Below are 12,898 nucleotides of genomic sequence, written 5' to 3'. Positions count from 1 at the left end.
AGTGGCCAGCACAATCACTAGTATTCAGTCATTATTTTTAACAATTTAATACAGGCTAGGTTCTGGAATCAATAATACATGTGACAAGTGTCTTGTAGTAGTATGTACTTCATGTATAATCCAAAGCAACGTTAGACCATTATTTAGTGGGCACACCCTTCTGAACAAGGTTTTAACTTTTTTTGTTCTTATACCGTTTTAGTCCTTGGGCTTTGTATAGTGCCTTGGTAAAAACTTGAGGTAGTCATTTAAATCTGTTGCATTGAACATGTCACTGAATCAACAATCTCACATAAATGTCTTTATTTTTCAAAGGTATGCTATAATATAAAGGGACAGGAAGAAGAAACAAAAAAAAAAAAAACACTGAAAATATGCTCAACAATACAAAACTGACAAGAACAAACAACTCATTAGCTTCAGAGCAGACATCCACTTCCATGATGGGGGATGGCCGTCAACAGGCCAGTGCTTTCCTGGAACAGGACTAGCCAAGACACAGAGCAGTGGGCTCTGGAGCGAGCCTGGCCCAGGGGCCAGATGTCTGGGAAGACCAGGCACCGGTCCAGAGTCCCCTGCCCAGAGGGCGACTGCCAGGACTTGATGACACCAACAAATAGAATCAAGATGCCTGCTTTCTAGAAACACAACCGATGTCGGGAAGAACAAATGAAACATTTCTCTGAAACTGTGGGCTGCGCCTGCGATGCGTGGGCGCTACGGCAACTGGGATGGATTAGCACTAACCGGTTTTGTCGTGTTGGTGTTGGGTGAACACGCTCGTGGGCAATACGTGGGGTGACTAAGCGCTCTCCCTTCTGACAGCCGTAGATATTGCACTCTCCTGTGGGGACTAGTTCAGGGATGTTGTTGGGGCATGGCAGATTTAAACTACAGGCCTCATCAGCTTCAATGACCTTTTTCAAAAGGAGAACCAAAACATCTGATAACAAGCAATCAGCCTACAGACAAGCTCAAAAAGACCTCTTCCATCTTTTAGCTGCTATTTCTTTTAATTCAAAACCATTTTTTTTTGTCTCCAAAGCAATAGATGTTGGTGGGGGTCCGGGGGTGTGGTTACATATGGACAGGTTATTGAGGTGGTTCTGGAAGAGGAGGGGGCGGTGCGATCTAGATTGGGGTTTGGGTCCTGTTCGGGGTTCAGCTGCAGTAATACTGGCCCGCGTTGGCCCGCCGTCTCTTGCGGCTCTGCTGCTCCTCAAAGAACTGACGGATGTCCTCTGGAGTCACAACCTGAGGAGACCAGATGAGATTACTGTCCGTGTAGCTGTCTGACTGATCAATATGTTAAATCAAGATGGACTATATCTGGACAGCCTTGTATTCTAGTTATTTCAGTTTGAGGAGTCTTCCTCGAAGTACAATACATAACACACAACATGGAATTCCAAGAAAGTTCAGTCATGCCTAGGGGTGTAAAGGTGCACATATTTGTACCAAAACATTGTACAGGACGTTAGGTTCAATACAGATGTGTACCAAATGCAGTCCTTCACAGTAATCAACAATAGGCTTCTTTTGCTTGCGGACCATGTTTCAAATTCGAGTTCTCACTAAGTTCCCGCAATACCGCGCTCACATGGCTCCTCACAATCACCGCCAAAAAAAAAAAAAAAAATCCAGGAAACATTGGCCTGCACATAGTGTGTAATGTTGTGATGTATAATGTGAGGAACCATCTTATGGCATGGATTCAAGGCTTTCTATTCAAAACTTCATCAAAAGATGTAGCAAACCTAATCTTTTGCTAGTGTGTTGGGGAGTAGATTCCAGACCCTGTTAATCTAGAAAGATTAAGGGTCTGGCCACGAATAATGTAATGGCCAAATTCGAGGGGCGGCACCAAGCGTGCATTTGAAAATCTCTCTGGTCGTATGGTCTTATCCATTTACGTGCAATGTCTACTGACTAATTCCAGACTTCGAGGCAATTGGATAACACTACGACTGTCATCTATTGGGGGGGGTTGCTATTCAACTAAGGTAAGAAAAAATCCATAGCGTCCCAGCCCCAGTTCCCTCCCAGACATTGAGGTGGCAAACCATATGTCAGTTTAGACAATTAACGCGAAAGTGCACTGGTAAAGACAGCAACATTTACCATAGTAATGAAACCTACGGGCGCTGGTTAAATGTGCCACCTACTTCAAGGGGGCACCTAGATGCTCATTTCATAGTGTGTAAGTGTAATGGACAAGTGGACCCACCTTTCCTTCTGCTGCGAACCTCTGCAGATAATCCCTCAGCTCCGTCTTCAGGTCGTTATACTCTGAAATGAGAAACCAAACTCAAATATTTACTGAATGGCCAAGGTGACTGACAAGTTAGGTGCAACAGCACCTAAATGCTATTCTAAACCATTCTACCAAATAAGTACTCAGTTAAAATTGGTTTTTAACTTTAGACTAGATATTACACAACACAAAAATGTGTCTTCATTTTCCTCTATACTCCTACACCACCTAACTACCGTTATCTTCCTCTTGATCTCTCTCCATCCCTATTTCCCCCTCTCCTACCTGAAAGAGTACCCCCCCCCCCCAATTCCATCCTATTCACTTCATTCTCTTGTTCCCTGCCCTCCTCACCGTAGATGATCTCCAGTTGCTGGACGCGGTTGAGAGTGTTGAAGGCCGACATGAGCGGGTCCTGGCCCCCTGTCGCCCCCTCGCGCTCCTGCTCCGTGCTTTTGCCTTTGGTCTCGTACGCCAGCACCGTGTCCGACTCGTCCAGCAGGAAGGCCACCTCCGCCGTCTCAAACGTCCTCTGTGGGGGCAGAGGAAGAGACGAAGACCCTTAATCAAGTTCTACAAATCCAATCCACACAGGTAAAGTACAGAAACACAGCACATCACCATGTTGGGTTTCAACATCATGTAACAATTACAGAATGTGTATTAGAAAGACATTAAAAACTACAATGTTGCTCAGAGGCGTGATCTTGTCTAGTCCTGTCGTCACCATTTACCATGATGGATAGAAAGACACATACAACTAGTGGTATGTAACGACCACAACACTGGTAGCTGTTGTCATTTCCAACAGTATGTGTAGATTGGACATGAGTATATTCCAATATCTAAGGAATATATTCACAAGTCCTTAGTCTGAGGGAGACTACCTTGCAGCTGTTGCAGGAGCAAAGGCGGGAACGCCAGCCGGAGGGCCAGAAGACAGCCCCCTCCTGCTCACGGCTTCGCCCCTCAGCTTGCAGCTCTTTGAGACCACACCCCATGTCTCTAGAGGCCCCGCCCTCTGACTCGGAGTGCTTCCTCTTGCAGCCAGCTGTCCCGTTCATCTTTGCCTGTGAACACAGATGGTAATTTGTCTTTCTTTCAAATTCGCCAGCATTCACCAACATGGAAAAGCTCCACAGTGCAATCGTGATATAATTCTAAATTGCTTTTTTATTTTATTTTTTTTTTCCAGTGACTTTTATAGCGGAGGCCTTGTATTTCAATACTACTCTGCAACCCAACTAGATAAATTAAAGGGACACCAAGCAAGCCTGATACTTTTTCCATATGAAACTCCCCCTCGCTCGGTCTGAAGCTCTTTTTCTTTTCATCTTCCGTCAAGGGTTTTCGCTGCTTCTTCGCCGGCTCTGCCATTATACACACGTTTGCAACAATCGCTAGCGTTTCGTTAGCCTGCCTCTGTGCTGTATGCAGGATGTAAACTGATCCTGCTTCGGTCGGCGGGTATGATACACTGAACTTGCAAGCGGGATATTCTTCCTACAGGCAGTAGGGGCGGGAGAGAGTCTTCATTCGCCCTGTAATGAGACATTTAACCATATACCAACTTACGAAGATGAGTAATTAACACGAAAACGTTGCCTGGTGTCCCTTTAAGGAACAGCATTTACAACATCGTATTGACACTTAACATAATAGTAAACTGATGATGCTACTTGTCAGTGATAATCTGCTTACACATTATTGCAACTTCCAGGAAGTTTCCAAGGAAAGCATCATTTAGCAAAATCAGAGGATCATTCTCTAGTCTAACCCAAAAACCTTTCCATCTAGTGCTGAAATGTCTAGCACCACCTTGTGGAATGGACCAAAACAACATCTTGTCAGTACACAGCCATCTACAGAACTTGTGTTTACATCTGAACCGGAAACAGTTTGGGCCAACTATACTCCGAGTACAGCCAACTAAACTGCTTCTGTGTGTATTACAAAGACACATTGACCTGGTGTGTTAAATTGATGAAGTCAAAGAACCCTGTATATTGTAAACACGCATTCCCTTTCAACAGATGTGCACACATTGTGGTCAAAAACCCAAATACAGTGTGTGTGTACCTTATCTTCCTTAGGACTCCCAGAGGCCGTCTCTCCCCTGCTCTTCTCCTCTGTGTCGTCTCCCTCCTTCACCTCTCCCTCCAACTTGCATGCGCCTTCTTTGGTCACAGGAGAAACTAGGGACAAACGGTGCATCAGGGACCACACTTATTGCAATGCTTTAGACTGGGTTTGCTTACCTCATTCTTTGAACCGCATCTTTGCAAACAATACCTCTAAATAATAAAGCATTTTCCCAAGGTTTGTATTTCAGAAACTAAATCACAATGCATGGCAAAAGTAGAAGTGTCAGCAAATACTGAACTACTTAATCATGATTATAGTAACTACTATAACTGATGGTAAGTATGTGTAGTTGTAGTAGTAGTAGTAACAACAATAACAACATGTCTTTGTTGCAGAGCCAGAGCAGACATACTTGCAATGTGTGCAGCATAGGTCCATAGGAAGGGGGCTTTCTTCATGCAGGACTCGCACACCATCTCCTGCAGCTCCACACACTCTGGCACCCCACAGCCCAGGTGCTGGATAGATAGATATTACCTTTGAGTATTGACTTGGTGACATTGAGTAGCTAAGCTATCCTGCAGCCTCACAAAATATGCTAACGACACTTGCTAACAGTGAGACAGGACACCAACACCATCGTGATCTCTATAAAAATAATAAAATAAAAAAGAATCATGCAATTCCTGGGGCGTATCTAAACCCTGATATTTGGGTAAGAGTGACACAAGCACACTTTACTTCCAAGTAAGTTACTTCTAAAAACTTCCCAAATCTGCCCCTGCCATGACTGAACCCAGTGAGCAGAAACCTTACCCGGCCATGGAGCCAGTCCTCGCAGACCACACACTGGATCATCTCATCTGCAACCTAGAAGAGGTAGATGCCTGAAGTCAGTTGGATTTCACCACAAAACATAAAGGTGAGGACAGACACCCACAACACCGACATCATAATTGAAAGGGTTAAAAACTGCACACATAGCAGTTAACACATAAGTCTTACGACATCAATCAATGAATTCTGTCACGCATGCATTTCATTTTTGATAAGTTTCAAAATATATGCCCAAACAAGAATTTACTGTAGACAAACAGGACCATATCATACCTGGTCCTCAGCATCTGGGTATGGGCGGTTGCAAGTGCAGTAGAGACCAAAGAAGTTGTGGCTATACTTATTATCAGCGTTCAGTTCATCTTTCTCCTACAGAGAGGAAAACAGAATGTGAAATCTGACATCCTGATACACTGTATATCTGACATTTGTCAGATTTATTTCTTACACACAAGCAGACAAAAAAGAAAAATACTTACTTGAAACAGTTTGCATTCCTTATCCCCAAATTTTGAATTTCCACAGTCACAACGGAAATTCCTGTAAATAAGATATGTATATGAACTAGTATACATGACTTGTAAAAATACACTGAATACGTTAAACCTGCACTGGCCCTATTTTCAAATCCACTGGACTTAACTGTGATATTACTGAACCGTATATAGCGCAAAATAACGTTTGTGTTTGAAGTGTGACCAATCTCACCTCTTTGTGTAAAGCTCATACAATTCATGACCCTCGTGGCACTTGTAAGAGCAGGCCAGGCAGATTCCAGCAGGCTCGCCTCCCTTTGGTGTGCATGTACTGCATGCGTACAAAGCCTGTCGCTTGACGTACCCCTGAGACAAAAAGAAAAACAAACCACATTCATGCAATCTGTCGTACACGGACTTGACGCCACTATTGGGAGCTGAACATCTATTTAGTGCTAATATCACTGGCTAACTGACATCGAACCCCCAATCATCTACAATTCTTGAGCTCGTGGAAAGTTTAAACCCTATGTAAGAGGCTGTGCCAGGGGTATGGAAACAAACAACAAAGCGTAATCGCGTCGGTTGCCACCATCCATGCCGCGAACTAGCTGTGAGGTTACCCGAGTGAAATTCTGAGTTTACATTCATACAGACTACTCGCCTCTGGGTAGGAACATTTCTCCGCGTCACTGCCAGCGAGAACAGCAGATGCTTCTTCTTCCAACTCCTCGTCCTCCTCTAATACATCAACCAGAGAAACAGTAGCTTCGTCCCCTTCGTTTGCCGCCATCCTTGAAGAAGTGGAAGTGAAAAAAAAATTGAATGCAACTTCCTGTTCCAGGGTAACACCGCTGGCAAGAACCACTCAACAGGGGCCACTCAGTGCAGTAAATCGGACAATTCTTATAACTGCGTGAGGAAAATAAAGCAGATTGTGAACAATTTCATAAGCAATTCATTGCATCAGTTGAGCTAGATAAATTAGCAAGCTATTGCATGTTGCCGTATGTTGCTGTCCGTGCTGATTTACTATCGACCGTTCTCTACAAGATAACAACATCCGTTACATTTCCGGATTATGTAAATATGTTGGCGGGAAATTCTGAAAAGTAATAAAGGAGTTTCTTCTACTTGTGTTATTATTTGTCGCCTTTGTTGTTTTGCGTGGAAATATTTTTAGTCAGTTTATGACTAACAATATATGTTGTTATAGCATTGCATGGTTTGATTGGCACAGCATGAGACACATTAACATTAAAACAATGAACGATATATTTCAGGTCACGTTGTGAAAGAATAAACTGGAAACTCGATGAATTAGGTTTTTTCTGGCACTGAATGGGCATGCAAGATATTCTACTTTTAGCGTCTGCTGACACTTGATACTAAGGGCCTTTGCTTTGATGCTCTGCTGCTGTCTAAGCAAATGTCACAGTTGAAAGGTTAACGTTCATAGGCATCATGGCAACTACTGAATTAAGGGGAACGTTGAAATACAGAGATGGGAAAACCAATGAATTTACAGTGAAAACGGAAAACAACATCAAATCAATGATAATTGGGATTAAGAAACTGAACGCTGACGTCTCAGGTGTTCTAACAGATCTTGTTTTAAAAGAAAGGGGAAATGATAAAGGAGATATACAAGTTGACGGTAAGACAGGCACAAATTACTTGCAGCTAGTTCTAACATTAGCTAGCTGACAGATATCACTACGTTAGCTAGCTCTTGCTAAAAGATAACACATTAGCAAGGTACTTAGTTGATGATTTTCGTTCAGCAGACTCTAGGCTTGAAAAAAACTAACGTTAACCAGATCATGCTTGGTTTTGAAAATCTTTAAGACAACTTACTGATTAGGTTTAATGTTAGCTAACTGCTGAGTACGCCACATTCAGAGGGGAGGCTTAATTTTAGCTTTGTTAGCCTGCTGTGCTTGATGAAGCTAGCTTTAACGTTACTGTACGTGATGGCTAACTAGACCGTTTGCTGGTTAACGCAGCTATAGGGCAGTTTGGTTTTATTTTGCCATGCTAACCATTAAAACCAACTGACAAACGTTAGCTAGTAGTGTGAAAAACTGGCTATTTGACACATCGTATGCATATCCTAGCTGACCTAAGTAGCATAAGCTTATCTATCTTCTTCACTCTGAAGTTATCGATAGCACAGCTAACATGAATGTTGTCGATATGATTGGCAATTTAACGATAGTCATGTAACCTTGATTCACAGTAGAAATACCTGGACAGAAAGTACAGAAATCTTCCCAACGTTACCTTAGCTCGTGTAACGTTAATGGACAGAGCTATCCGTATGGATTCGCGACGGAGGTGGGTCGTGGAAGCTAATGCTTCACTGAAATGGGAACAGTTCTGGTTATTTCTACTAGTTTGTCACCGCTTTGAATTCTGAATTCGTAGAACGAAGGATAGCCAGGATACAAACGTTACCCTGATGCTGTTGCCATTCAAACCCATGTATTTCAGCATTATGACGTCCTTGGTGTATCACATTATTATGTCATCAGCCATGAAAAATGTAGCACATGAATTGTGACCAGCCAATTCTGATGGAATGAATATTTTTTAATATATTCTGGAAATTATATATTTTTGTCTGATTTCATAGCTTCAGTCGTAGTTCCTTCTGTATTACAAATATGCATATTTTCATTTTGACGTTTCATAACAGACGAAGATGAGGACGACAGTGATGAAGAGATGGCTGAAGAAACCCAGAAGAAATCGAAATCCAGTCCAGAGCCTCCAACTAAACGGTTAAAGACATTAAGACCCTGAAAGTTCTTGGCTCTGCTCTGCTCCAAACCTGAAGGTCCCCATTATCCCATGGGCATTAGAGGCAACATGTGCCTCTGAGACTGGACATCAACCTGAATACTTCAGTGTTGAAGGCTGAACAGTTCTGTAGTAATGTGCTATAGTGCCACAGTGTCCTCAGCCCCTTTGCCCATTCATGTTTTAATGGGCTTTTTCTTTATGTAATCTGAACTTTTTGTTACAGGTTAGATATGGCAGTTTTGTCTTTTTGCCAACAGTTTGTCAATAAGTAATCTATTCTGGCAAAGATAACCACATCATAATGTGACATATGACTGTGTTAAATGTTTTGCACTAAAGTAGGCTGTATATGTTCAACCCAAGATGTATTGTGGTTCTCTCTCTGAAAGAGAAATAAATTCAAACATTTGTATTTTTCCAAATCCAGACTTTAATCACAGTGCATTTAGATCAGAAAGGCAGTTCAAATGTCCCAACATAAATGTACACATATTACAAATGTACACACAAAAAAGCCCTTAAGAGACAACACCAGACTTTTAGAAAAAAATATTTTCTTTTAAAACATTTAGATACAAATGAGATCATCCCCAGAAAGACAACACAAGACAAAAATGTTATCCTACTGTTGAGAGGCAGAGGGAAAAGGGTATTTGGCATTAACAACAATGACACTGTAGCTGCATTCTGTGGTCAAAACTGACATAGGGAGAAGGGTTAATAGATATACTAAGTCACACACAGAGAAACAGCTACACTGTCAGTCAGCTGACGATGCCCATGAAGCTTATAGCGGCACACCTAAAAGGCCATTTTGAGCAACAGCAGGCAGGTGGATAATTAGGAAAGAACTGTCACAGAGGGCTAATGTTCCTTTTTTTATAACACTCATTCTGTAGGATTTGAAATGTGTATTTTGTGTCTCACCACAATGTGTGCTCATGAGCGAAAGCTCACAGAAATCAGAACAGATGAACATGCTTAAGGTGGCAACGACCCATTCCGAACACCCAGTGCTAAAGGAAGTGACAGATGATGCACTCCAAATAGCTCTCTGTTTTCATAACACCATTAAGACAACATAAATACAATCGTTGCCACTTTTGTGAAACTGTGTAAATTAAAGGTTTGTTCTGTTCCCCAGATAAAGATGCTGTTTAAACTCTAAAATTGCTAACTGGCTTAACTGCTAGACATGACTATTTCCAAACAATTCCTTAATAGAACACTGCCTTTGGCTTTCATTCATAGGACATCCATGTAAAAAATAAAGAGGAAACACATGGATCCCTTCACATACGTTGTTTGCATGAGTATTCTTTCTTATTGGTTGCCTTTTCAATACACATCTCAAGTAAAATGATACAATCACCCAGAACATTCTTACAAAGATTCAGTTGAGAAGGCAACATATTTTAAAACCAATTGGGAAAGTATAAATGGGTTTTTATAGGTTTTCTTCATATGTCACAATTTTGATTAACCATAAACCCCTATGGACTCTGGGAATCCTAATTTCTACACTACAAAAAATCAAATAAAATAGAAAAACCTCTTAAATATACTCAATAATTTATAATCTTGTTAAAATGGCACACATGGTATGTAATGCAAGGTGCTGAAAACATCCAGTCAAATGAATTTCTGAAAGCAACTGATACTAACTCTGGCATTGAATGATTATTGATGATTATCACAGTGTTCACTACTATAGGACCACCCCTAAAGAAAGGGTCAACACATAATACTGAACATTCACTAGGAACTGAATGCTTTGATGTTCCAATCTGGCTTTCACCGCTGAAGAGATGCTTGTGCTGTTAACCAAGCCAGCTGGGGAGGGAAATGTATTGAAAACATTCAGATGTGTGGAACAATTCTATCAGCATCACACAAAGAATTTGAAAAATACACCAGCAAAACATAACTTCAGTAAAAAGTTGTTTTGTTGCAATTATTAATCATATAAATATGTAATTCTGTACCTTAAATCAGATGTACCAGATTAACCTGTATGCCAAACTTTTCAAAAAGACATTTTATATATATAAAAAAAAAAAAAACAGTGAAGAGTCCTTGTTCTAAAGTGAACAGCAGCCATAGCTTTGTTCCACTGACTCAGTATTTACACCAGACGAAGAACACTATCCAGTTTGGTGCAGTCTCTGTTCGGAATATGAATCAGAAACATATACAAAAGAGTGAAATCACTTGACAGTGTTTAGAGATCCTAAAACATAACATAACCCCCACATAAAAATAACCCCACCACAGAAAATGTCTCCCCAACACACTGAACCAGTGCATAAGGAGTGTTACACTGAACCCCTACAAAATGTGCAGTGTTGCACAGAAGCTTGCTGATAAATACACCGGCAACGCATCTACCTGTCCAATGTCACTACCATCAGCGCTTCAGTGTCATGATATGATTCCCTCAGTGTCATGATTCTCTCAGCGCCCGCCCCATCAGTGAGCCTCTTAGGTGTCAATCAGCTGCAGTCTGCTGATCTGATTGGATGCCTTGGTGAAAGTTTGGTGACGATTGCACAGCACTGCAATGCATATGGGCAGAATGCAGTAGCCCACTGTCTTGGGGTCAGCGCGGGTGCAAGAGTACAGGAAGAGGAACACCTGGATGTAGGGGAGCAGGAAGAGGACAGCCCACACCCAGAACGGCAGGAGCAGCAGACGGGTCTTCAAACTCTGGAGCCATGGGACCGAGGAGGATGAGGACCCTGGGGTAGCCACCCCCGCATGGTCCCCTGGCAGAGGGGTTTGAACCACTGGTGCCTTCTCCACAAGAGCCAGTGTGAGGTGATTATAAGTCTGGTTGATCTCAAACACATAATACACAGCAGCCACACTGGCTAGCAGGTAAAGTCCCACTCCGATCCAGCCCATCCGCTGACGGAAATTCATCATTCTCCATACTCTTCTCTATAAGACAGAACATATTGAGAGACATTGCAGAATTATCATGAGGCGCAGGTAATGAGGAGGTTAAATTAGTTATACTGTATTTTTTCTGTCCAAAATGGGTAACACTGTTGTGAAATGAACTCCAATATAATTCAAACTATTGGACCAAAAAAACCTACCAACTTTCTCTTTCCTTTCGACTCTTTCTTTACACTTTAGACTCACACAATCACCAAAGTAACAGTCTGGGTTGACTCAAGCCTATAGCCTATGATATCTCATAAAATAGGTAGACTTAGGTTATGGTATATTCCGCACTGTTGCAACATCATCAACTACTGACTGTTAACTTCCTAATATCTCAACAACACAGATTTAAGGGTTTATAAGCCAAACTAGCAAACCACTACTATAACGACTACAGACACAACGTTAAATCAGGCAGATTACCAACCATCGACCAAAGAAGCCACTAGCGTGTCAAGAATATTGTTATGTTACGTTAGTTTAGCTGTTGATAAGAGATGTTTGTATCAGATGCGGTAGCTTTAATATCGCCTTGCCAGCTTGCCGCAGTTTTAGCATGCTAAATCCACACAACGGGCACAACTGAGAAAACGTTTCTCTAATTTTAACTGCAACGTTAGCATATTAACAACGTTAAATTAGTGACAGCTAATGTAAGACATCTAGCTAACATTAGCACTGACTGATACGCTGGCCCTTGTTTACAGTTACTGGAAACAGTGTGGGTTTAATCGATCAGCAAAAACCCACCTTTCACATGTGGAGCAAAAAAGTCCTCCCGTTTCTTATTTGCACAACAAATTCATTCTTTTCCTCCCCGTGTGTTCAGTTCAGATCACGGAAAACCATTCTCTTGTAGTTATCACACCGCTCGCTGCTTTGCTGTCATATGACCAGAGCCTCTGATATGACTAACTAAACTTCCTAAAACGCGATATCCGGGATGTTCTTGTTCTTTACATCATCGCCAGACTCAGAACCGAAGCCCAATCACCGTCCTCTAGCGGTAGATTTCATAATCACATGCTGTCATGCTGTTACAGGTTAGACTACTTCAAGTTCTTTGAATTGTTACATCAAGATTTGCATGCGAGATAAAGTAGCCTAACCGCATGCTTAGACAAGCCGAGCACAGCATATTGAAAGTTGTTTCAAACCAATGTAACATTTAGTCAATAGGCTACCCCCATCGAAACGCAAAAGAGCTGCTATGCTATAGGAATTCAGAGATCTTTTTCTACAGACTGTTGTCGGTGCATTCCCTATATGTTAAATCGGAGTTATGTTCATAGGCCTACTTTGTTGCAAAAGACGCATATTTAGTTCGTTTTATTGAGCTGCTCAACCAGAGGGGGACCCCGAGAGCAAATCTTGATAGTGCCTTTAATTGTAGGCTGTGCAAGTAGCCTACAATGTATTGAAAACAGAATTAGCGTTATCAAAGAATTGTCTCAATGAAACATTAATACATTCATAAATCAGTCTCAACACA

At 41.7% G+C, this 12,898-nt stretch overlaps 2 protein-coding genes across 3 annotated transcripts; both read right to left on the bottom strand.

Annotated features, from left to right (window-relative positions):
* Positions 1-286: 286 nt before the first annotated feature.
* On the bottom strand, positions 287-8,086 carry ubr7 (ubiquitin protein ligase E3 component n-recognin 7). 2 transcript variants are annotated; one of them, XM_048249981.1, is made up of 12 exons: positions 7,901-8,086; positions 6,317-6,446; positions 5,885-6,018; positions 5,656-5,716; positions 5,450-5,545; positions 5,156-5,209; positions 4,752-4,857; positions 4,334-4,449; positions 3,142-3,324; positions 2,609-2,786; positions 2,228-2,289; positions 287-1,254 (listed from the first exon to the last, which is right to left on the bottom strand). In XM_048249981.1, exons 2-12 carry the CDS (start codon positions 6,443-6,445, stop codon positions 1,162-1,164), a joined length of 1,212 nt encoding a protein of 403 aa, XP_048105938.1. In that variant the 5' UTR covers position 6,446; positions 7,901-8,086; the 3' UTR covers positions 287-1,161. The 2 variants fall into 2 exon arrangements, with proteins under 2 accessions (XP_048105938.1, XP_048105937.1); XM_048249980.1 differs by having other exon boundaries at positions 7,936-8,085.
* Positions 8,087-10,921: 2,835 nt separating this feature from the next.
* On the bottom strand, positions 10,922-12,473 carry tmem251 (transmembrane protein 251). Its single transcript, XM_048249984.1, has 2 exons — positions 12,157-12,473; positions 10,922-11,397 (listed from the first exon to the last, which is right to left on the bottom strand). Exon 2 carries the CDS (start codon positions 11,380-11,382, stop codon positions 10,939-10,941), a length of 444 nt encoding a protein of 147 aa, XP_048105941.1. The 5' UTR covers positions 11,383-11,397; positions 12,157-12,473; the 3' UTR covers positions 10,922-10,938.
* Positions 12,474-12,898: the final 425 nt, after the last annotated feature.

Source organism: Alosa alosa, chromosome 8 (genome assembly GCF_017589495.1).
Source record: "Alosa alosa isolate M-15738 ecotype Scorff River chromosome 8, AALO_Geno_1.1, whole genome shotgun sequence".
NCBI classification, from domain to species: Eukaryota; Metazoa; Chordata; class Actinopteri; order Clupeiformes; family Clupeidae; genus Alosa; species Alosa alosa.
Note: the sequence above shows the minus strand (reverse complement) of the source record. Positions and strands in the feature narration are given on the sequence as shown.